Raw genomic sequence first — 26,560 nt, forward strand, 5'->3', positions numbered from 1 at the left:
AAGTCCAGACCTGAATCCAATCGAGAATCTGTGGAAAGAACTGAAAACTGCTGTTCACAAATGCTCTCCATCCAACCTCACTGAGCTCGAGCTGTTTTGCAAGGAGGAATGGGAAAAAAGTTCAGTCTCTCGATGTGCAAAACTGATAGAGACATACCCCAAGCGACTTACAGCTGTAATCGCAGCAAAAGGTGGCGCTACAAAGTATCAACTTAAGGGGGCTGAATAATTTTGCACGCCCAATTTTTCAGTTTTTGATTTGTTAAAAAAGTTTGAAATATCCAATAAATGTCGTTCCACTTCATGATTGTGTCCCACTTGTTGTTGATTCTTCACAAAAAAATACAGTTTTATATCTTTATGTTTGAAGCCTGAAATGTGGCAAAAGGTCGCAAAGTTCAAGGGGGCCGAATACTTTCGCAAGGCACTGTATGTCTGAAATTATGTCACTGACTTATCTGACTGAACCATCTCCGAATCCGATGACTCATTCTTAAATCTGACTCATAGTTAATTATCAGTCCTATTGTACTTAAATGTGAAAATGTCATACAGCATAATTTTAGGCATAGGGCTTTGAATCTGAATCATTCTCAATTTGACCACTTACTATTTTGCAATGAAAATGTCAGATAATTTTAGGCATTTTTAGACACAAAACATTGGTCTCTTACCCAGTCCGGAAGAAGATGATTCGCTGTCGGCCAGGGAGGAGGAGTCAGCCTGGTCAGGTGACAGGCCCTCCATGAGGGGGATGGACAGCTCAGAAGAGGGCACTGACAAATCATAGATCCCAGAGTCCCGGGGCATTTCTGGGGGACTGGCTGACCCATCTCCAGCCTGGGGAGGTACGACAGGCCTCAGAGACCTCAGAGCCAGAGGACCCAAACCAGACGAGGCCCCCGACGTGAACCCAGATTCCCCCTGAGAAAAGCTGGAGCTGGAGAGGCTGTTCCCAGGCCCCCCGGGTCTGTCCAGGGAACAGTGGGCCAGGCTGAGGCTGGGAGGAAGAGACGTGAGCAGCACATTCCTCATCAGAGTACCTTCGCTTTCTGATGGCAACTTAAATAAAACCTCGTTGAGCACCAGCCCAGAGTCAAACTTCTCCATGCGAGGCGACGATGATGACAATGACGTACCGTCACGCGGTGCCAGAGGAGCGGGTTTCACCTGCCTCTCGAACCAATCAGGCTCCAATGAGATGTGCTGGTGCATGTTGCAGATGGCCACGTACAGAGACCGCCCTGACTTGCTCCGGAAGTAGTTCCTCTTGCTGATGTTGAGCGGCTGCGGCTCGCGTTCCGGTAAACTGAGCTGGCGGGAGTGGAGGCGGCCGAACATCTGAGGGAGCTGATCCATGAGCTTGAACTTGGGAGCCAGGCTCAGCATGGTCGGGACGTCGCCCTCGTGGGAGTAGTCGAAGTAGACGGCCATGAAGCGAGACAGGTCCTGGTCTTTCTGCCGCGCCTCACAGAGCTTCTCCGCAATCATGGCCACTGCGACGATGAAGAGCTCTGCTCCGTTTGCTGCAGCTGCTCCACCTACACCAAAAGAAACAATGGACATATAGGAAAATCAGTGACTTTGAGTTTATCCTTGATAGTTTGTTAAAATGCATGTACTTGGCTGTACATGCATTTATTCGACTGAACATAACCAAAAAGACACCTGTTGTAACTGCCGTTGTTAATTCAGTAGATGTCTGACAATGTTTGACAATTTTGGTTTTCATTTGTCAAACAAATTAAATCAAACAATCATTCCCCCCCCCAAAAAAAATATATCAAATCACCTCTGGCTGGTGATTTCCCCCTGCGGCTCTTCTCTATATAGTGCTTGAGGCCTTTGGAGCAGACAGTGATGATGTAGTGAGCCTCATCTATCTGCCGACTCAGCCAGGACATCTGGCCCTCCTTACAGATCTGCAGGTGCTCCCACAGGTCCAGAGTCACCTGAAAAAAAAATCAAAAATAGGAACTGGCGAATGGAATGGGGCGAGGTTAAACTATAATATCACCTGCAGGACTAACCACCACAGAGAGACGTAGTGATTAATATTACAGAATAGTAAACCATTTTTGAGTATTTACTGAGCTAAACTCATCACATCGGGCTGGTGGACGAGACTATTACCATTATAAAATATATGCTGCTACTACTACTAATTATACTATGAAGTCACACACTTCATGGGATCAACCAGCAGGTGGCACAAAGCACACTCCTGATTTACATTTTCCAACCCCATCACATTCAATTCTCTGGCCTGAGCCAACCCTTGGAGCCAACCCTTGGAGCCATAACCTAGCTACAAAGTTGTGTGCTTGAAGGAACATTATTTGGGAAGTTTAGTTCCTACCTCACAGCCACAGAAGTCCTGGAGGAAGAAGGCGAAGCTCTGTACGACTGTGAGGTGTTTGGGGCAGTCCTTAGTGGAGTAGCAGACAAACACCTTAGTCCGGGGCCAGGGTCTGTCTGCATTCAGAGCTGTGGTGTGAGACGATGACTCCGCACTCTCCTCATCCAGATGGGAGTAGATATTCTCTGCACAGATCAAGTTACAACACCATATACAGTATTAATACAATATGAAGACCACAAAGAAAGGTGAAGGGAAATGCATTGGCCTATTCTACTAAATGTCTACTAATGTTTGTAAATGTTGGATACTGGTTTTTTTTAAAGGTAGATTCAGTAAACAGACAGAAAGTAAACTGAGGGATTTTTTTTTTTTACAAACCTAAGTCATTGGTAAATCTAAGTGCTGGCGGTAAGTAGCATTATAGGTCCGGGGGGTGTGTCAGATTGGTTTTTGGTTGCTATTCTAACAGCCGTTATTATGAGCTGGGTTTGATGAATAAACAAGTTGTAGGTGTGACGAGGGCTTGGCCAATCAAGGCATTTCATGGCTTAATACTGCATGCATTTGTCTCTAGTTCTGTAGGATTTGACAGTATTTGCATACTGTCAATCGGCTGAGGGCACGGAGTATTGTCAGAATCCACGCCATAACCAACCGCGTTACCGCTAAGACCAGACTTAAGTTGGTCTTAAATATCCCCACCAGCGTATACTGAAATTGGCACTTTGGCACATGTTTTTAAGGACACACCTCAGATATTGCCACCCTAACCCACCTCAGCGGAAGTGACTGTTAAGACAAGACGGGTAAATTACCAATCCTGGTGCTAGGGTTTGAAAATAGAAGACAGCTTTAACAGGTGAAAAATTGCATTTGACAATTGCACTGGCTTAATACCACCTGCAAATAGAGCCCTGAGCGTGAAATGTTTTATTATTAGGAATGACGAAAAGTACCTTGTTGTTTCTTCCGGCACATTACAGTGAAGAGTGTAGCAAAGGCAGACATGATGACTAGAGGGACAGTGATGGCCATGGCTCTGATAGGCCCTGCCCACGGGGAGTGGACTGAGACAGACAACAGACAGAAAGATATTTAAATAACAAGCAAATACATTTCCAATGAACTATGAATGGGCTTTTTACTCAGCAAAGTGAACATAAAACACCCGGAAGACTTTGGCAACTCCCTAGTCATCCAGGCTTATGTAATGTGAGTTTAGTAAGTGGGTGTCAGTCCAGAGGCAATACTGTGATGTTAGCTAGTAGCAGGCAGCTCACCTTGGCTTACGTGGTACTGGGCCTGTCTTCTGGTAGTGTTGGTGTCATCTCTCAGCTGAAGCACAAATTACATATATGGAAGGAAATATGTGTGTCAGCTGAGATGGCTTCAGTGGGTTTCCATCAGTGCTGCGTCCACAATAGTAGTGCACTACTTTTAACCAGCTCCGTGAGAATCATGCTTTACCTCAATCGCATAGGTTCCTGGTATCACATCTTGAAGAACGCATGTCGTCATGGGCAGATTAAACTCCTTTGCAAAAATAGAGTAGAACAGTGCATTATTGTCATGCCGTTTCTGTAGTGATACAGAGCTGAGGAGTCACATGCATTTCTGACTGAGGGTTTGGAATACTGACATCATAATAGTTGATTTTTTTCACCTCTTAACCAACCATATGGTTGAGGACCTAATCAGGTCATGTTTCTAAAACACAGTATGTGAGAGAGAGGGGACCTGAATGAGAGCTACAGCTAGCTAGGGGGGGGCTTTGGCTTTTATCATTGTTCGAAAGACAGAAGTAGGGCAGGGCCGCTAGAAGACTTGACTGACAGTAGGAGGAACAGGGGAGATAAGATTTTTCTCTTTCTCTCCACAGCTAAAACAACACATCCTGGATACAAAGTGCTGTCTGTTCTGGCAACATGTGTGTGAGAGAGGAGACTCTTCTCTCCTCCAGCCCTTGAATAATGAAGTTAAGTTCTGCTGGGAATATCTTCAGTAACTCAGTGGGTCTGATCAAACGCGTCCTTTCAAATGTAATTTGCTTTTGCCAGCCAGATGGTCAGAATTTGCACCTTCACTTTTCAAAATGTTCAATTTCAACAGGTAAACCTAAACAAGCACAGGTCAAGTATTGAAATGATTTAAATAGTATTTAAAGTAGGATAGTCTATGGTGTGTCCCATGAGGTTATAGGATGTCAGAGAGAGGCCCAGACGGTAGGGGCCCGGTAGATAGAGGCCGAGGAGAAGACACGTCAACATACCATAACCGTACAACATCCCTCCTCAATGTCTGGGAAACACATTAGAAGCCGCTCAGGGTCCATATTACAAAAAAAAAATGTCTCAGAGTGGGAGTGCTTATCTCGGATTTTACCTTGACCCTATTAGATAATAATGAATGAGATATGGACTTTGGGGCAGATCAGCACTGGACAGATCGGCACTCTTAGCGAAGCCTCACCAGTAAAAACGACGTGGCCAACTCATAATGTAATCATGCTCTTACCGGTTTGCAGCGTTTAAGCCTGAATGGTCCCTCCTGTCGTAGTTTGTAGTACAGGTAGTAGATGGTGAAGCCGAAGGTGGAGGGGGCGTGGTCGAAGACAACATGGAGGTTGGAGCCCAGCTGGGAGATGTTGAGAGTCTTGGGCTTCCAGACTGGTCACAACCACCAGACAGAGACACAGAGACAGAGAGAGATTAATCCATGTATATGAGCATTATAGGAATTTCTGGTGGTTTCATCCATAATCATAATTTTTTTTTCACAAAATTCTTTCATAACATTATTTCAATAAACAGTAGCGGACACGCAACTCAATTACAAAACAATTAGGATATAATATAATGTTACACAATATATTACATTTTAACACAATGCCGTTACGAGAGTAATTACAGTATTAGCAAACAGATATGGGAAACTTGATTACTTACATGGTTTGCAGACCAGGTTGTCTGGACCCAGTAGAACTTCACAGGCTGAAAAAAAAGACAACAGGAGTCTTCAACAACAGTTAGAATACTATTACTGTTAGCTACAACGTTATCAATAGGGCCAAGAGTTTTCCTCCCGATCAGGTCAAGAAAAACTCCTGTCCTGGCTGTATTGACATTCCAAGTTGGTGGTCGTGACTTAGCGCTGAGCTCGAGATCTAGCCTACAAACAGGGCCTGCAGTTTGAGCTGTATTCCACTTACAGTTTGTGCGCAGGAAGGATGGGGGGAAGAAGCTGTCGTTCATGATGGTGGGGAAGGGAACAACACGGACCATGTAATCGGTCTCATAGGCCAGGCCAGGGAAGGGCTGTGAGCTCATCTTCTGTCAGGGAATAACAGCGCATACAACTGGGTAAAAATCAGCCAGCACTCACAAATTAAGTATTGCTTCGATGTATTATCAGCAGTCAAAATGGATGCGTTTCGGTCATCAAGTCTTTGAACGGCTACGGCACCCAAACACATAACTTGGTAAGACTTGAGCTAAGCTCATTCGCACACCTTACTTCCAGATGCATGGAAGAAGAAAAAAAACCTGTTTAGCAGAGTGCGGTGTGACTTACCAAAGTCTTGTAGGAGAAGTTGAGCGGTCGTGGGTCTTTGAGGATCATGTGTTGACACCGTTTGCCCTCTGGGTTCTTATCCTCCAGGTATACTCTGAAACCCTTCACATGCTCAATACCTGGACATAATAACACACACACACACACACACACACACACACACACACAATACACACGTTCAATACCTGAATAGAAACATGCACATTCAAAATCGGTGACAAAAATGCACCCATGTCAGATGACAGCATAACACCACCACACCTGTGACACTATCCCCCCCACGTATCACATACAGGAGTTCCTCGATGAAAAGTCGAGTCATACAGCAGTATAGCGTACGGTATGCTGTGGCACTTTATGCGTTTACCGTTAATGCTTGTTCACACCACCAGAGGGTATGGTTGAGCGCATCTACCACACCATTTGACCGCTGCAATTAGATGATGTATTCCCTTTTCTCCTCGACGAAAAGATAGCCGATCCTGGCCTTTAAGATTTACTTCTGATATTTCAGCTGAATATTATGGTGTTTCCATAACATGAATGAATTTGTGTTTCTATAACAAAATGTATTTTACACTCGCCTATGTAGGCCTGTAGCTCACTGTACCTAAAAACATCTGTACATACAAGTCCTTCAAAAATAGAAAATGGGCAGAATATTATAGAAAATATTTGTACGGTCAAAGGCTGACAAAAGTCGGGTCATTTCAATTTAAATGCGACTCGTTCAATTCCCCGTTCCATTCTCGTGTCGATATGGCTATAGTCCCACTAACATTCCGTTATGTAATTAAGCTTTCACGCGTGTTTTTCTGCCTTTATTATTTAAAAAAGTATTTCTGATATTTTAGCTTAATTAATATTATGGTGTTTCTATTCCAATAAAAGCACCAATGCATTTTAGACGGCCTATAGCTTACTAGGCGAGAACAGGGACAATAGTAACAGTGCATTCGAAAAGTATTCAGAACCCTTCACTTTTCCCACATTTGGTTACATTACAGCCTTATTCTAAAATTGATTAAAATCATAAAAAATTCTCAATCTACACACAGTAACCCCATAATGAAAGTAAAAACAGGTTTTTAGAAATGTAGAAAAATGGAAATATCACATTTATATAAGTACTCAGACCCCTTCACTCAGTACTTTGTTGAAGCACATTTGGCAGCGATTACAGTCTCGAGTCTTCTTAGGTATGACGCTACAATCTTGGCACAAATGTATTTGGGGAGTTTCTCCCATTCTTCTCTGCAGATCCTCTCAAGCTCTGTCAGGTTGGATGGGGAAAGTCGTTATACAGCTATTTTCAAGTGTCTCCAGAGATGCTCGATGGGTTCAAGTCCGGGCTCTGGCTGGGTGACTCAAGGACATTCAGAGACTAGTCCCGAAGCCACTTCTGCGTTGTCTTGGCTGTGTGCTAAGGGTCGTTGTGCTATTGGAAGATGAACCTTCGCCCCAGTCGGAGGTCCTGAGCAGAGTTTCATCAAGGATCTCCACTGAAAAACATCCCCACAGCATGATAATTCCACCACCATGCTTCACCGTAGGGATAGTTCCAGGTTTCCTCCAGACGTGTCTCTTGGCATTTAAGCCAAAGAGTTCAATTTTGTTTTCTTCAGACCAGAGAATCTTGTTTCTCATGGTCTGAAAGTCCTTTAGGTAACTTTTGGCGAACTCCAAGCGGGCTGTCATGTGCCTTTTACTGAGGAGTGGCTTTCGTCTGCCCACTACCACAAAGGCCTGATTGGTGGAGTGCTGCAGAGATGGGAGAACCTTCCAGAAGGACAACTATCTCCACAGAGCAACTCTGGAGCCCTGTCAGATTGACCATGGGGTTCTTGGTCTCCTCTCTGACCAAGGCCCTTCTCCCCTGATTGCACAGTTTGGCCGGCGGCCAGCTCTAGAAAGTCTTGGTGGTTCCAAACTTCTTCCATTTAAGAATGATGGAAGCCAGTGTTCTTTGGGACCTTCAACGCTGCAGAAACATTTTGGTACCCTTTCCTAGATCTGTGCCTTGACACAATCTTGTCTCGGAGCTCTACAGCCAATTCCTTCGACCTCACGGCTTGGTGTTTGCTCTGACATGCACTGTCAACTGTGGGACCTTATATAGTACCTTTCCAAATCACATCCAATCAATTGAATTTACCACAGGTGGACTCCAATCAAGTTGTAGAAACATCAAGGATGATCAATGGAAACAGGATGCACCTGAGCTCAATTGAGTCTCATAGCAAAGGGTCTGAATACAAATGTAAATAAGCTATTTCAGTTGTTTTTCCTCTGTTTTAGCTTTGTCATTATGGGTTATTGTGTATAGATTGACGATGGAAAACATGTATTTAAGCACTTTAGAATAAGGCTAACGTAACATAATGTGGGAAAAGGGAAGGGGTCTGAAAACTATGAATGCACGTAGTTTCGTCTTCATCTTTCATAACTCAATAAGTAGATCTTACATGCAATTCTTTTTGACTGCCTACCAAGCATTGTGTAATTGGATTTAACCTTATAGCACCAAGTTAAAAAGGTATTTTCACAGATAACTTCCATATATTGACATATATTGAGTGCCAAAAGTATTGGGACAATTACATTTTTTGTTGTTGTTTTGGCTCAGTGTGCCAGCACTTTGACTTTGAGGGTATTTTCATCCACATCGAGAGAACCGTATAGACATTTTTGTAAATAGTACCCCCAACAGTAGGGGACCAAAAGTATTGGGGAAAATTCACTTGTATGTATTAAAGTAGTAACAAGTTTTGTTTACGAGGGGATATGATGTGTGATTCATTCCGTACCATCCATAATCATGGTAGCATCCACATTAATCTCGAAGTGTTGAGCAACATATATTCATATATACAAAAAAAGTGGCTCCAAAATGAGACAAAACATTTACCATTCAATTAGTTTGGGCACAAAATAATCTGTGTGCAAGCTTGATGTAATTATGAATATTGGACCAAATCGTAAACTTATGACTACTTTAGCATACAGTTGAAGTCGGAAGTTTACATACACCTTAGCCAAATATACCTCAGCTTCTAAAGCCATGACAATTTTTCAAGCTGTTTAAAGGCACCATCAAATTGGTGTATGTAAACTTCTGACCCACTGGAATTGTAATACAGTGAGTTATAACTGAAATAATCTGTCTGTAAACAATTGTTGGAAAAATTACTTGTATCATGCACAAAGTACATGTCCTAAACGAGTTGTCAAAAATATAGTTTGTTAACAAGAAATTTGTGGAGTGGTTAAAATAACGAGATTTAATGACACCAACATAAGTGTATGTAAACTTCCGACTTCAACTGTGTGTGTGTGTGTGTGTGTGTGTGTGTGTGTGTGTGTGTGTATATATATATATATTTGTCCCAATACTTTTGGTCCCCTAAAATGGAGGGACTATGTACAAAAAGTGCTGTAATTTCTAAACAGTTCACCCGATATGAATGAAAATACCCTAAAATGAAAGCTGACAGGCTGCACTTCAGCCTCAGGCATTGTATCATTACAGAGCCAAAACAACAAAAAAAAATGGTGTCACTGGCCCAATACTAGGAGCTCACTGTATCTCACATGTAAAGGACCATCTAAAGAGCAACTATGTGAATAACAAATTTTTTAACCCAAAAATGTCAGATAAAACCCAAGGTCACAATATGTTACCGTTAGCAACTGTCCTTTAACTTCTAGGGTAACTTCCATAAAGCACAAACAATATTAACTGGGGCCCAAAACAATGAATAAAAACATTGCGAAAACATGACCAAAGTACACATTTTGTGAGGAAAATGTAAATCCTAATCATGAAGCGGATGTTGTTTGTGAAGTTAGTAGGAGTCCACACACATTAGCTAGTCACACACACACTTGAGGTAAGGGCATAGTATCAAACATGTTTTTATGAGAGACCATAATTTGAGCTGGCAGGAGAGAGAGGCTGTGCCCTGGCAGAGGACCACACCTGGGTTCAAAGACCATTTGAAATCTTTCAAATACTGTGTGTTTGTTTTACCCTTTATGGAGTACCAGGTGGGCAGGATTTGCACTTTTAGGACTTCTCCATTTATTCATATCAACAGGCAAGCTCAAGCAAGCACAGCTAAGCATTTGAAATGTATTTTTAATAGTATTTGAACCCAGGTATGCAGAGGACAAGAGAGAGGGTGTCTGCGTGCCAAGGAAGTATTCCCGTGCCCTTCAAAGTGTGCCAGCGCACCTCCCACGTTAATTACATTTCTTCCTTATCAGTCCGAGGCATCAGCAGAGGCAGAAAACACACATTCCCTGTGGCTTCTATTACCACTGTGGGGAGCGGAGGCTGTGTGTGTGTACGCTTAGAAGCTGAAAGAGCCTCCTCTTTGTGGTGGTGGTAACTCTACACCTCCTCCACTCCGTCCTTTACCTCTTCTACCGCCACACAGATACCATCAGCCTCACCGTCACCACGTCAGACACAGAGGAGAGAGAAAAAACTGGAAGGAAAAAGCTGTCAGACAGGTTGGGCTGTCTTCCGGAGTGTTTCCCCCCCCCCTGGCGTCGATAGCTTCAGCTTTCTAACTACTTGATTCAAAGTAGGAAAGATCCCCCCTCATTCTCGCTCTTCTGCCCTTTAAGTTTATTTTTCCTGCTTCTTTCTTTAACCCTCTACCTGAGCAGTGGTGCCCCTGTCCTAGGGATTAACCCCTGGAGAATAACATGCTACATTGTCATGAGGATCAGCCATGGCTTCAGCAGTGCCTCAGTTGACAGAAGAAGAGGAAGCCTCCCTTTCAGTCTTGCTCTCTCTGTCACACACACGCACATATAGCATGCCAACAGAGACACTTAAGACAAACACACAGTGCTTGCACACACACACACACACACACACACACACACACACACACACACACACACCTTCAAACATATCAGTGTTGTTGTGTAAGATATGGATCCCTTCCTCCGCTCTTCCCTCTGAGGGGCAGATCTGTGACTGTCAGGGTAGCAGAGTAAGCCTACTGGGAGAAGGTAAACTGCCCTGGGTCTTTGATGAGGACAGGCGCAAAAACACTGCACAGCACGGTGTTTTGAAGATGAGCCTTTTCTTTACCCTCCTATTCTCTCCTGTTCTCAAACCTCTTACCTCTACAAATGACTCTCCATGGTCTGAGATACTGAAGATAAACATAAACGACTCCTGTGTGCAACCAGCACACGTGTCTTCCCGCACACATACAGAGGGTTTTAAAATGTTAGTGTCTCCCAGATGTAATATGATCTACCCAAAACAATCTTGGTAGAAACATTTCAAAGTAGGTCAACCACTAACTTCTGGATACAGATTTCCGCACACTAGGAGTGACTGCTCAACTCTAACCTCAGACACTGGATTTGATTTTGCCCATTGATCTCTAGTCTGTATAATGACTATTTTATCATATGGAAGAATTTAAAATGCGTAGGGTATATGGTTCATACCTAGAGGGCTGGTCATCCAGTGGACCACCACAGCAGCCTGGCTGTCACAGGAGAGGTGGCTGAATGTCATATTGTTCACTCCATGGATGGCATGCTTCCCCAATGGACTCCAGTTCACAGAGCAGTCTGGCGGAGGAGAACAGAGGAGGAGACGACAAGAAAGAGGATATCAGAGTTAGAGTATGCCAATGACGGAGAGGAGAGGTTGTTGATTTTCTTTTAAGTCAAAACAACCTTAGTCACAATTAAATTTGTTTACAGTGTTTAGAGTCCTAAAATTAGACTCCCTTCTTCTTCTACCACACAGAGAATCACCCCCAAATCACACCTTAAAGAGAAGAAAGAGGATGGATCACAGCGCGTGGTTAAGATGGGAAGCTCAGAACAGGGCTCCCTGGATGAAGACTAATGGACAGGTGAGTGGGTGAGATTCTCTCTGAGCCAAGCCTGGGGACAAGAATGTGCAGCCATGTAAGGAGCTGTCCCCTCCTCTGCCATCTCCTTTGACTATGATCCCTATGTCCTCTCAGGTATAGGAAGAGGAGCAGTGGGCTGTGTCACACACACCCCCTGGCTCCGAGCTGCAGTCGATTGTGATGCTAAACCAGAGGGGGGCTTTTCAGAAAAGCTGTTCCCTCTGACAGTCATGGATAATAGCAGCTGACTGCTGGGGTGGTGGGGGTGGGGTGGGGGGAAGGATCAGGATTTGTTACAGGAGAGAAAACGTTGACTTCGAGATATTAACTTCTTGTTGGTGGAGGGTCTGAGACAGAATTGGCAACTTGAGGTGGTAAAAGGTCAACTTTAGTATGGAATGGAAAGGGCAGGCAGTTTTCATGCAAGGCCATGTGAAATAGTGAACACATTGAGATCGATAGCGAGAGAAAAAGAAAGGACTCACTGTCTGTTCGGAATGTGACCCCTCGCTTCCGACCATTCCCGTCAGAACTTGACTGGACCTGGAGCCCCTGCAAGAAAGAAAGATGGTGAAACCACAAGGACAACTGGCAGACAGTAATACACATCAATACAACCACCTCATGTTGCCGATGCTCAGACGGACAGGCTGCGGCCTCACAGGAATGCGAAGAAAATCAGCCTGAACAATAATCCATAGAATTACATACTTACATGGAATATTGGATCAGTACACAATAACCCAGCAGTTGGAATACTGTTGTATTGCCAGCCAAACTGAAAGTAAGAGGGGCAATTCCACGGTAACGGAATTACGGCGAGGTCTCTAGATTTTTCACTTTAAAATGTACTCCAAAGAAAAACTTCAGGTCACTTGAGTGACCCCAGTTCTCTTAAATTATGAGGGAGTCATCTTACAGCGGGATTCACCAGAATCTCCTAAGTACTTGAAGAACCAAAATCATACACGTCTGTCGGAGACAGGTCGAGTGGCGAATGAGGAAGCCCCTACCTTCACACTAAAAGAGCTATTCGCCTGCCCTCTGATCATCTCAAGGAAACCAAACGTCCTCACACTCTTGCAAGTAGGGGAACGTGGTGAGATGTCTCCCTCATAATAATCAGAGAATCGGGGTTATGCAAGGAACCTTAAGTTCTCTTTCAATTTTGTTTTTCAACATCTCACGGTGGGATATATGGCCAACTCTCAGATCACACACGAGCTCGAAGCCAGGTAGTTTCAACTTATCAACCCTCAGCGGCTCGACACCGAGGACCGTAGGCTCCAACAAAAGGTGCAGTGACGTCTAGTCGGTAGAACCTCGAAAGTAACAGGGGATGCCCAACAAGCCGGATCGCAAATACCCTGTAAGGAGATGACCTTGAACAGTGCCATACCCCTGGTGGAGTGAGCCCATAGGCCCTGCGGAGGCAGTAAGCCCTTGCTATTATAGGGCCAATGTATTAGCTTTCACAATGCAATGTGACAATTGTTGACGAGAAAGGGAGGTGCCCGGGACAAAGAGTTGGACACACTTGTGCAAAGCTCTCATCCTATCCAAGTATATGCGCAATGAGCGTACTGGACATAGAAAAGGCAGCAGGCTGGAACGCCACAAGCTCCAAGGCGAGACGATTGTAATTTGCTGCTAACCTTAGGCATAAAGGCGGGGTTGGGCAAATATGTAACTTTGGAAAAGCCCTGGGCAAACTGTAGGCACGAATGGTGAACTAACCGTGCTCATTCACTCACTTTGTGGATGTAAGGATGACCAGCAGAGCGTCTTAAAATGGAGAGATGCTTCATCTCCACGCATTCCAGCAGCTCAAAAAAAGCCAGCTGTGAAATAGCCTCAAGCACAATTGACAAATCCCATGACGGGACTAAATGCTTGGGAACTGGACGAAAGCAACATGCCCCAATCATGACACAACAACATAACGGGGGAGGGGTGTCCCACCATGTTCTTTCCAAAGCTTACATGACAGGCCGAGATAGACCTTAACAGTGAAGAAAGCCTTCCCTCTGACCAACAGGTCCTGCAGGAAGCATGCAACCTGGCATACAGAGCATTGGTAAGGGATGATCCCCTTTTCAGTCACACAACTTGTCAAAATGAATCACTTATTTCCATACAATGAGCATGTAGGAGGGGCCTTAGACTATCCAGAGTGCTATGATCCCGAGAGGCAAGCCTCTCGCAACCAGATTTAACCTCTCACAGGCCAGGCCCAAAGGGCCATGGTTTCCGGGCCCAAAGGGCCATGGTTTCCACTCTGGCCACAGTGGGGAGTACGAGGCTGAGGAAAAGCGTGAAGTAAAATGCTCGGCCAAGGGTGTGCTAGAGCGTCCACCCCCAGTCTCCCGCTAGCGCAAAGAACAACGAGCAGTGCATGTTTTGTTGAGACGCAAAGAGATCCGTTTCACCACTTAGGGAAGGAGTCTCCAGTCCGCTTGATGGGGATTCCCTCTGGACAATAAGTCTGCTCCTATGTTCAGTATGCCCAAAACATGAGTCGCATGTAGAGACAGTAGGTGTGCTCTGCTCAGCAGAATAATCCTGACGGATAGTCTGTAAGCACAGGAAGTGAGTGCTATCCTGGCTGTTGATGTACAATAACAGTCGTATTGTCCATTCTGATCAAGACGTGATTTTTTCATTGAAAGAAGCACCGTCAGCAATTCAAGGTCATTTATGTGAGCAATATGGAGATGAGGCCCATACGTTGTTTTTTTGCATTTCCCTGATGAACTGCGCCCCAGCCCGTGAGTGACGTATCTGTCGTCACCACTACCCCTAAGGGAATGCCAGGAACGAAGATCGAGGGACTTTTCCAGTGACTAAGAGTTGAAAGACATGCGGAAGTCACCCCTCTGGTGATTGAAAGTGACGCCTTATACACAAATGTTGGGCAAAACACCCAACGCTGGTGAATGATGGCTGACAAGAGATAAGTTTGATAGTTTTCCAGTAGAGAAACTAGCTAACCAACTAGCTAGATAATCAACTATGGATTTCAATATTGAAATTGAAGTAGCTATTTGTTCTTCTGTTATTAAAAGCAGGCTATTGATAAGGGCAAGCGAGGTTAATGTTAGCTATCTAGCCATGTGGTTTAACCAAAGCCAAGGTGGTTTCGTTTTCTATACAACTCTGGTTTAACTAAGAGCATTGTACCTAAGTCGAGGAGCTTAGCTTGCATGACTGGGTGGCAGAAGAGAGGTAGGTTGAGAACAGACAGGGAAGAGGTCAGTGACTGAGATGGGGGAGCCAACAGACGTCAGGCTCGGAATCAAATGATAGCGGTTTACAATGTTGGCTAACCGCATACAATTTGAAGTTGTTCTCTGCTCAGCTGACAGAGACAAGTGTCAATTCTGTTCCAAGTAGGGTACCTTGGCTTTCCTCTATACACAGCACTCTGGGGACTTCCTGTAGGTAACCAGGTCATCCACCAATCATCCCGTAACTTAATCATTAGTGATACTGAGTGTTCCACCAATTTCTTTGATGCTGTATGAAGACATTGTGCACAGGACATTTGTCACGTAGAGAGGATGACCAGCTTCTGTCTATTGGTTAGAAAGATTATTCTATACTGTATGGTGGGACATTGTGTCTGAAAAAATGTATCTTGTATAATAACCATCATATCAAAGTAAACTTGGGAGTCATGTGATGAAGTGTGTGGTCCTCCCATTTACGACTCTGGAAACCATGCAGTTCATTAGGCTACAGATTATTTATTTAAATTAAAAAATATATAAAAATAAAAAATGATTTCACTGGAAAATTGCTCAGTATGAGTTTGATGCTCCTTTCGAATAAATGTCAAAGGTCTTATTCTGGTGACATGATGATCGATGATTTGATGCCGTTTGACAAATACAAATATTATCCATAATATTATCCATAATTATCCATTATAATCTCATCATAACCGACCCGCAGTGCCTACCCCGCACTGTAGGCCTTTCTGCAAGCTGTTGGCTCGAGGGCACGTGCCAACACCAGAGTAGGCACAGGCAACAGTTTGTAACAAAACTAATCGTTCAAGTTGACAATGATGGCTTCTACCTCATTGCCCTGAGAGGACGCCAGGTTTGGACCATTGAATCGCCAAGTCTTCTTATGCCTTGCATACACAACTTAGCACATACTGTATCGCTCAACTTTCCTCAAACTCCAGTGCCCAACATTTGTTTACCTTTTTTACCCATGTCTAAGGATTTTAAAATTGAGAATTCAACTCCATACTAAACCTAATTCCATATCCTGTATTGTTCTGCACTCTATAGATGATGCCCCGCTGTAAGAACCTGGAGATATTCACTGGTTCTGAGGGAGGTGACATGGACATGAAACAGTGCCAGGGACACACCTTCCAGCACTTCCTCTGTCTGGACAGCAGCCAGGGTGTGGTCAAGACATCTGCTGCAACTCCATCTTTAGTGTGCAGGCTCTGCTGCACCTGGGGGTAAAAAGGCATGGCAACACACTCCCAACAGTCATGTATGCTTAAACATACTTGTATGCTCATTTGTGTTTCTGGGGGCAAAATATATATTTAAAAAATAATAATAAAAAAAAGTAAATAATTATTTTTTTATATATACAGTGCCTTGCGAAAGTATTCGGCCCCCTTGAACTTTGCGACCTTTTGCCACATTTCAGGCTTCAAACATAAAGATATAAAACTGTATTTTTTTGTGAAGAATCAACAACAAGTGGGACACAATCATGAAGTGGAACGACATTTATTGGATATTTCAAACTTTTTTAACAAATCAAAAACTGAAAAATTGGGCGTGCAAAATTATTCAGCCCCTTTACTTTCAGTGCAGCAAACTCTCTCCAGAAGTTCAGTGAGGATCTCTGAATGATCCAATGTTGACCTAAATGACTAATGATGATAAATACAATCCACCTGTGTGTAATCAAGTCTCCGTATAAATGCACCTGCACTGTGATAGTCTCAGAGGTCCATTAAAAGCGCAGAGAGCATCATGAAGAACAAGGAACACACCAGGCAGGTCCGAGATACTGCTGTGAAGAAGTTTAAAGCCGGATTTGGATTCCCAAGCTTTAAACATCCCAAGGAGCACTGTGCAAGCGATAATATTGAAATGGAAGGAGTATCAGACCACTGCAAATCTACCAAGACCTGGCCGTCCCTCTAAACTTTCAGCTCATACAAGGAGAAGACTGATCAGAGATGCAGCCAAGAGGCCCATGATCACTCTGGATGAACTGCAGAGATCTACAGCTGAGGTGGGAGACTCTGTCCATAGGACAACTATCAGTCGTATATTGCACAAATCTGGCCTTTATGGAAGAGGGGCAAGAAGAAAGCCATTTCTTAAAGATATCCATAAAAAGTGTCGTTTAAAGTTTGCCACAAGCCACCTGGGAGACACACCAAACATGTGGAAGAAGGTGCTCTGGTCAGATGAAACCAAAATTGAACTTTTTGGCAACAATGCAAAACGTTATGTTTGGCGTAAAAGCAACACAGCTGAACATACCATCCCCACTGTCAAACATGGTGGTGGCAGCATCATGGTTTGGGCCTGCTTTTCTTCAGCAGGGACAGGGAAGATGGTTAAAATTGATGGGAAGATGGATGGAGCCAAATACAGGACCATTCTGGAAGAAAACCTGATGGAGTCTGCAAAAGACCTGAGACTGGGACGGAGATTTGTCTTCCAACAAGACAATGATCCAAAACATAAAGCAAAATCTACAATGGAATGGTTCAAAAATAAACATATCCAGGTGTTAGAATGGCCAAGTCAAAGTCCAGACCTGAATCCAATCGAGAATCTGTGGAAAGAACTGAAAACTGCTGTTCACAAATGCTCTCCATCCAACCTCACTGAGCTTGAGCTGTTTTGCAAGGAGGAATGGGAAAAAATGTCAGTCTCTCGATGTGCAAAACTGATAGAGACATACCCCAAGCAACTTACAGCTGTAATCGCAGCAAAAGGTGGCGCTACAAAGTATTAACTTAAGGGGGCTGAATAATTTTGCACGCCCAATTTTTCAGTTTTTGATTTGTTAAAAAAGTTTGAAATATCCAATAAATGTCATTCCACTTCATGATTGTGTCCCACCTGTTGTTGATTCTTCACAAAAAAATACAGTTTTATATCTTTATGTTTGAAGCCTGAAATGTGGCAAAAGGTCGCAAAGTTCAAGGGGGACGATTTTCAAGTCCTGCAAAGCATTCTAAATGTAACGAGTACTTTTTGGGTGTCAATGACAATGTATGGAGTAAAAAGTGCATTATTTTGTTAAGGAATGTAGTGCAGTAAAAGTAGTTAAAAATAAATAGTAAAGTACATATACCCCCAAAAACTACTTTAGTTCTTCAAAGTATTTTTACACCACTGCTGTTACTACAATTTAAAAGGTAAAAACTCAAAAGAATTCTACAAAATAAGGAAAACTAGACCCTACAGTTTGGGGATGGGGATCGGCTGCCTGGCTGTATAACTGGCTGATTGTATAGTAGGGCTGGGAAGATTACAGTATCGCAATATTTTTTCCAGTGCAAAAATTCTAACCAAGTGGACCAAACTCTGGTTCTTTAAAAACCTGCTGTATGTAAAGTATTGTGTATTATAGCTTGTGAAAATAAATACATGACTCTGGATGACAACATGATGTATGTTTCAAACATTAGGTCTGTTTTCCTAAATAAGTTAAATTCACTTTGTGTTTTGTTTCCTTGCCATGCTACTAAAGAGTCCTGACCCTACTGTATAGCTAGCTGACTGACAGTCTGGATAGCTGGCTGGCACTGGCAGTATATCAAAGATCTTATCCATGCTGCCGTTTTAGAAAAGGATGCCCTTATCGCTGAGACAGAGTGCCACACAATTAACCCCAACTAGGGAAATAGATTTATACAAAGCCTGAGAAACAATAACAGACCATTCAGACTAGAGGTCGACTGATTAATCGGAATGGCCGATTAATTAGGGCCGATTTCAACAATCGGAAATCTGTATTTTTGGGCGGAGATTTGACGATTTTAAATTGTTTTATTTTTATATACCTTTATTTAACTAGGCAAGTCAGTTAAATAACTGTTCAGGGGCTGAACAACATATTTTCACCTTCTCAGCTCTGAGGATCCAGTCTTGCAACCTTACAGTTAACTAGTCCAACGCAATAACGACCTGCCTCTCTCTCGTTGCACTCCACAAGGAGACTGCCTGTTAGACGAATGCAGTAAGCCAAGGTAAGTTGCTAGCTAGCATTAAACTTCTTATAAAAAACAATCATAATCACTAGTTAACTACACATGGTTTATGTTATTACTAGATATTATCTAGCGTGTCCTGCATTGCATATAATCTGACTGAGCATACAAGTATCTAAGTATCTGACTGAGCGGTGGTAGGCAGAAGCAGGCGCGTAAACATTCATTCAAACAGCACTTCCGTGCGTTTTGCCAGCAGCTCTTCGTTCAAGCCTATCAACTCCCGAGATGAGGCTGGTGTAACCAAAGTGAAATGGCTAGCTAGTTAGCGCTCGCTAATAGCGTTTCAAACGTCACTCACTCTGAGCCTTCTAGTAGTTGTTCCCCTTGCTCTGCATGGGTAACGCTGCTTTGAAGGTGACTGTTGTCATTGTGTTGCTAGTTCGAGCCCAGGGAGGAGCGAGGAGAGGGACGGAAGCTATACTGAAATACAAATGATATAGAGGGAAATAGTCCTATAATAACTACAACCTAAAACTTCTTACCTGGGAATATTGAAGACTCATGTTAAAAGGAACCACCAGCTTTGATATGTTCTCATGTTCTGAGCAAGGAACTGGAACGTTAGCACATATTGCACTTTTACTTTCTTCTCCAACACTTTGTTTTTGCATTATTTAAACCAAATTGAACATGTTTCATTATTTCCTTGAGGCTAAATGTATTATTATATTAAGTTAAAATAAGTGTTCATTCAGTATCGTTGTAATTGTCATGATTACAAATAAATATATATATATGTATATAAAAATTATAATAAAAAGGCAGATTAATCGGTATCGGCTTTTTTGGTCCTCCAATAATCTGTATCGGCGTTGAAAATTCAAAATCGGTCGACCTCTAATTCAGACCATAGTAAGCCTTGTTACTGTGAGGCCTATGGTAGTTAAATGGAATCAAGTAAATACATGTAATGGAGCAGAATTTGCATCAATTCATTTATTTACTTATCAAATTTACAAAACCCTGAGTCCTACCTTCAGATCCCCATGTGGAACTTGAGTTTTTGCAAAAATGTTCCATTGACGTCAATGCATGATTTAAACACGTCTTGAACTTGCCTGTTCCTCTCCTCCTCTCAGGATGTGTATGGAGGCCCCCAACTAGTTCAAACCTTTCTCCCACCAACACACACACGCTCCCAATCAACACACACATGGTCCCATCAACATACACACAAACTCCCACCTCTCCCTGCCCCTACCCACAGATGTGGGCTCCTGAGTGGTGCAGCGATCTAAGGCACTGCATCTCAGTGCAAGAGGCGTCACTACAGTCCCTGGTTCAAATCCAGGCTGTATCACATCCGGCCGTGATTGGGAGTCCCATAGAGTGGTGCACAATTGGCCCAGCGTTGTCCGGGTTTGGCCGGTGTAGGCAGTCATTGTAAATAAGAATTTGTTCTCAACTGACTTGCCTAGTTAAATAAATTAAACATTTGTGTGTGTTTGGAGTGAAGCAGAAAGAGGGAGACCAGCTAGAGACTAGACCACCATGGCTGAACAGGAGAAGCCATTAACTGTGGTATCCACCTTCCACCACCATCCGTATCACTTCCATGTGTTCTTAACCCAACCATAACCTATTCATCAATAGATTTCCCAAAGGTCATACAGGAGAGGCTCCACTTAAACATGTTTTTCCACATTTCAACACTTTTCTTTCTCCCAGTCTCTCCATCCAACACTTTCGGCTAAAGACAGACCTCAGTCTTTTACGAGGAGCTGAAGATTAAGATTTGAAGCAAATTATCCTTAATTATTCTAATCCAATATACTGTATATCCCTATAGAGAACTCAAGTACTGTGCGTGTCAGATACCGTGTGCGTTTTAACCCGTCACTTGTGGTCAGGATGTGCTAAAAAAGGGCCACTCCGCTGAGGAATTCTTCTGGAAGCGAGCTCTGCCTACTCTGGGCAGTAAGGTTGCTGACCAAGACACATTCCCCTGGAGAGGAAACTTGAGTTGTTGACCAATTTGAACCATTTATTTTTGTAAATTTTTGTTAACGCCATATTTGAAGTATGGGTAGTTCTGTTCCGACCAATCTGAAGTGCATTATGCGACAGTACATAAGCCATGTAAAACCCTCAGGCTTGCAAGGCATTTGTTGAAGCATGACCCTTCCATCGTGATGAATTTAACAATTGAACAAGCCCAAATCAAACAAAAAGCTTCTTTCTTTATTTTTTTTTACGCGTGCGAACGAGCGTGTACACGCTGGAATTAGAATGCATGGTAGTAAATGAGAAAATAGACAGGCCGTGAGTGTTGATGAGTGTCAAATTTGAAAGTAAGTATATTCTCACGGCTATGCAACGCAGGAAAAAATATGAGGATAAATTGACAGAAAATAGACTTTGTGCACTGTGACATCTGGAATTATGACATGTTTAGTTAGTCTATTTAGTGTTGATGATGATATTATTAATGCCAGTGCCAATAATATATATTTGAAGACAGTAACGTTATGCCTACCGGTGTTGAGTCGATCACAGGCATATAGCCTAGGCAGGCTATGGGCTGGGAAACTAAAGGAACTCCAATTTCAAGAGAGAATACTGTTAGTAGAAAGAACGAGACTAGCTAAATTCTTTATATACTGTTTAGAGCAGACCGGTAGGGTGGCTCCTGTAGGACGTAAGGGGAGTCAAAAAGGAACACACAATAATTCACAAGGACTACATAGCGAACATAACAAATACAACTGTTTATTATGGGTGCTGGTGAGAATTACATTGGCATACGCTACACAGTGTATGTGAATTGATGTTCTCTGCTCTCGCCTGCAAATTTTTACTTAGTTGACAGCGTATATCTGTGTGATTTGGGCTTCACTCCTCTGAATTCAATCTTCAGAGCAAAGACCTGACATTTTTATTGTGAGTCAAATGAACGTTGCTCATGGCTTTTTCAGAGTTTTAAAAGGCACATTTTCGGCGGTAGCTACAAGGCTAACTACTAACTAACAAAATGTTTACTACCACAGAGAGGAAGGCGGTAGCTCCCTAATTTCTCATTTAGCAGGGGAATGAAGTGGTGCCTTGGGGTTTTACTTATGGGCTCCTGGGCCTGCCGTCCTGGGGTTTAACACCCTGCTCTCAGCAGGAGGCTGGAGGTCACACACAAACAGATGCAGCAACACACATGACAAACACACACAGTTGCATGCAATGAACCCTTGCCACCCGCCTCACCTGTATCCAATCAGCAGTCTAACAGCCCCCTGAACACAGCATCACACCTCTGACACAGGCCAAGAGGTAGGTGTCTGAGTCTACGACACCCTCCCTCTCCCCACGTTGGCCATTTACAGCCCCCATATATAGGCCTTTGTTCCTGCGGCTAGATGATGTTGATTTGGTCCTCCCTGCCTGCCTGCCTGGGGGATAGGGGGAGATGGGCACTCCCCAACCTCCTGCCAAATGTATGTCCATATTAGACATATATTTCTCAGATTACACAGATGAAGAATTCAAAAACAAACCCAATTTTGATAAACTCCCATATCTACTGGGTGAAATACCAGTGTGCCATCGCAGCAGCAAGATTTGTGACCTGTTACCACAAGAAAAAGGGCAACCAGTGAAGAACAAACACCATTGTAAATACAACCCATATTTAAATTTATTCCGGCGCCGACAGAGATGGCCGCCTCGCTTCGCGTTCCTAGGAAACTATGCAGTTTTTTTTTACGTGTTATTTCTTACATTTGGTACCCCGGGTCATCTTAGGTTTCATTACATACAGTCGAGAATAACTACTGAATATAAGAGCAGCTTCAACTCACCATCAGTACGACCAAGAATATGACTTTCCCGGAGCGGATCCTGTGTTCTGCCTTTCACCCAGGACAACGGAATGGATCCCAGCCGGCGACCAAAAAAAAATACTTCGTAAAAGAGGGAAACGAAGCGGTCTTCTGGTCAGACTCCGGAGACGGGCACATCGCGCACCACTCCCTAGCATACTTCTCACCAATGTCCAGTCTCTTGACAACAAGGTTAATGAAATCCGAGCAAGGGTAGCATTCCAGAGGGACATCAGAGACTGTAACGTTCTTTGCTTCACGGAAACATGGCTCACTCGAGAGACGCTATCGGAGTCGGTGCAGCCAGCTGGTTTCTCCACGCATCGCGCCGACAGAAACAAACATCTTTCTGGTAAGAAGAGGGGCGGGGGCGTATGCTTTATGGTTAACGAGACGTGGTGTGGTCACAACAACATACAGGAACTCAAGTCCTTCTGTTCACCCAATTTAGAATTCCTCAATCAAATGTCGACCGCATTATCTACCAAGGGAATTCTCTTCGATTATAATCACAGCCGTATATATTCCCCCCCAAGCAGACACATTGATGGCTCTGAACAAACTTTATTTGACTCTTTGCAAACTGGAATCCACATCTCCTAAGGCGGCATTCAATGCAGCTGGGGATTTTAACAAGGCTAATCTGAAAACAAGACTCCCTAAATTGTATCAGCATATCAATTGTGCAACCAGGGCTGGTAAAACCTTGGATTATTGCTATTCTAACTTCAGCGACGCTTTTAAGGCCCTCCCCCGCCCTCCTTTCGGAAAAGCTGACCACGACTCCATTTTGTTGCTCCCTGCCTACAGACAGAAGCTAAAACAAGAAGCTCCCACGCTGAGGTCAGTTCAACGCTGGTCTGACCAATCTGATTCCACGCTCCAAGACTGCTTCCATCACGTGGACTGGGATATGTTTCGTATTGCGTCAAACAACATTGACGAAGACGCTGATTCGGTGCGCGAGTTCATTAGAATGTGCGTTGAAGATGTCATTCCCATAGCAACGATTAAAACATTCCCAAACCAGAAACTGTGGATTTATGGCAGCATTCGCGTGAAACTGAAAGAGCGAACCACTGCTTTTGAATCAGGGCAAGGTGACCGGAAACATGAGCGAATACAAACAGTGTAGCTATTCCCTCCGCAAGGCAATCAAACAAGCTAAGCGTCAGTATAGAGACAAACTAGAATCGCAATTCAACGGCTCAGACACAAGAGGTATGTGGCAGGGTCTACAGTCAATCATGGATTACAAAAAGAAAACCAGCCCAGTCACGGACCAGGATGTCTTGCTCCCAGGCAGACTAAATAACTTTTTTGCCCGCTTTGAGGACAATACAGTGCCACTGACACGGCCCGCAACCAAAACATGCGGACTCTCCTTCACTGCAGCCGAGGTGAGCAAAACATTTAAACGTGATAACCCTCGCAAGGCTGCAGGCCCAGCGGCATCCCCAGCAGCGCCCTCAGAGCATGCGCAGACCAACTGGCTGGTGTGTTTACGGACATATTCAATCAATCCTTATCCCAGTCTGCTGTTCCCACATGCTTCAAGAGGGCCACCATTGTTCCTGTTCCCAAGAAAGCTAAGGTAACTGAGCTAAACGACAACCGCCCCGTAGCACTCACTTCCGTCATCATGAAGTGCTTTGAGAGACTAGTCAAGGACCATATCACCCTAGACCCACTCCAATTTGCTTACCGCCCAAATAGGTCCACAGACGATGCAATCTCAACCACACTGCCCTAACCCCTCTGGACAAGAGGAATACCTATGTGAGAATGCTGTTCATCGACTACAGCTCAGCATTTAACACCATAGTACCCTCCAAACTCGTCATCAAGCTCGAGACCCTGGGTCTCGACCCCACCCTGTGCAACTGTTTACTGGACTTCCTGACGGGCCGCCCCCAGGTGGTGAGGGTAGGTAACAACATCTCCACCCCGCTGATCCTCAACACTAGGGCCCCACAAGGGTGCGTTATGAGCCCTCTCCTGTACTCCCTGTTCACCCACGCCTCCAACTCAATCATCAAGTTTGCGGACGACACAACAGTGGTAGGCTTGATTACCAACAACTACGAGACGGCCTACAGGGAGGAGGTGAGGGCCCTCGGAGTGTGGTGTCAGGAAAATAACCTCACACTCAACGTCAACAAAACTAAGGAGATGATGGTGGACTTCAGGAAACAGCAGAGGGAACACCCCCCTATCCACATCGATGGGACAGTAGTAAGTTTTAAGTTCCTCGGTGTACACATCACAGACAAACTGAATTGGTCCACCCACACAGACAGCATCGTGAAGAAGGCGCAGCAGCGACTCTTCAACCTCAGGAGGCTGAAGAAATTCGGCTCGTCACCAAAAGCACTCACAAACTTCTACAGATGCACAATCGAGAGCATCCTGTCGGGCTGTATCACCGCCTGGTACGGCAACTGCTCCGCCCAAAACCGTAAGGCTCTCCAGAGGGTAGTGAGGTCTGCACAACGCATCACCGGGGGCAAACTACCTGCCCTCCAGGACACCTACACCACCCGATGTCACAGGAAGGCCATAAAGATCATCAAGGACAACAACCACCCGAGCCACTGCCTGTTCACCCCGCTATCATCCAGAAGGCGAGGTCAGTACAGGTACATCAAAGCTGGGACCGAGAGACTGAAAAACAGCTTCTATCTCAAGGCCATCAGACTGTTAAACAGCCACCACTAACATTGAGTGCCTGCTGCCAACACACTGACTCAACTCCAGCCACTTTAATAATGGGAATTGATGGGAATTGATGTAAAATATATCACTAGCCACTTTAAACAATGCTACTTAATATAATGTTTACATACCCTACATTATTCATCTCATATGTATACACTGTACTCTATATCTACTGCATCTTTATGTAATACATGTATCACTAGCCACTTTAACTATGCCACTTTGTTTACATACTCATGTATATACTGTACTCGATACCATCTACTGCATCTTGCCTTATGCCGCTCTGTACCATCACTCATTCATATATCTTTATGTACATATTCTTTATCCCTTTACACTTGTGTGTATAAGGTAGTGGTTTTGGAATTGTTAGTTAGATTACTCGTTGGTTATTACTGCATTGTCGGAACTAGAAGCACAAGCATTTCGCTACACTCGCATTAACATCTGCTAACCATGTGTATGTGACAAATTTGATTTGATGTATTTATTTTCCCTTTTGTACTTGCACATCATTACAACACTGTGAATATGAAAGACATATGAAATGTCTTTATTATTTTGGAACTTTGTGAGTGTAATGGTCACTTCACTTGCTTTGGCAATGTTGACATATGTAACCCATGCCAATAAAGCCCTTGAATTGATAGAGGGAGGGAGGGGAGACTCCAGGCACTCCTTACTTCCTTCTGATGTTCCCTCTCCTCTCCGTCTCTACCCCTGTGTGTCAAATGGCCTCAAGAGTCAACTGGCATCTTAAAACTTCAAATGAACAGCTCAGGGTGAGAGGGGTTGGGGTGGTGGTGTGGTGCAATTAACTGGCTGTATCCCATGTGGCAGACCAGCGGGGTCCCATGTTGTTGGCTGAGCGTGAGGTAGATGGAGCGGAGGGTCAGGCCCCGGTCACACTGCTCCCTGAATATTATAGGGCAGT

General features: G+C 43.9%; 1 protein-coding gene across 4 annotated transcripts in view; it reads right to left on the bottom strand.

Moving 5' to 3' along the window:
- Positions 1–26,560, bottom strand: part of LOC110527723 (interleukin-17 receptor D) — a 59,365-nt gene that overhangs the window by 3,777 nt on the left and 29,028 nt on the right. The window contains exons 2-14 of one of the 4 annotated variants that reach the window (XM_036983216.1): positions 16,208–16,297; positions 12,309–12,375; positions 11,408–11,533; positions 5,933–6,051; positions 5,571–5,688; positions 5,308–5,352; positions 4,877–5,028; positions 3,830–3,895; positions 3,643–3,697; positions 3,319–3,429; positions 2,360–2,544; positions 1,793–1,952; positions 675–1,541 (exon numbers count right to left, since the gene is read on the bottom strand). In XM_036983216.1, the coding sequence (XP_036839111.1) occupies positions 675–1,541; positions 1,793–1,952; positions 2,360–2,544; positions 3,319–3,429; positions 3,643–3,697; positions 3,830–3,895; positions 4,877–5,028; positions 5,308–5,352; positions 5,571–5,688; positions 5,933–6,051; positions 11,408–11,533; positions 12,309–12,375; positions 16,208–16,297 (2,161 nt within the window). Of the gene's footprint in view, positions 1–674; positions 1,542–1,792; positions 1,953–2,359; positions 2,545–3,318; positions 3,430–3,642; positions 3,698–3,829; positions 3,896–4,876; positions 5,029–5,307; positions 5,353–5,570; positions 5,692–5,932; positions 6,052–11,407; positions 11,534–12,308; positions 12,376–16,207; positions 16,298–26,560 lie in introns of all 4 variants that reach the window. The other 3 variants (XM_021609185.2, XM_036983217.1, XM_021609186.2) reach the window with 3 other exon arrangements.

Source organism: Oncorhynchus mykiss, chromosome 7, assembly GCF_013265735.2.
Source record: "Oncorhynchus mykiss isolate Arlee chromosome 7, USDA_OmykA_1.1, whole genome shotgun sequence".
NCBI classification, from domain to species: Eukaryota; Metazoa; Chordata; class Actinopteri; order Salmoniformes; family Salmonidae; genus Oncorhynchus; species Oncorhynchus mykiss.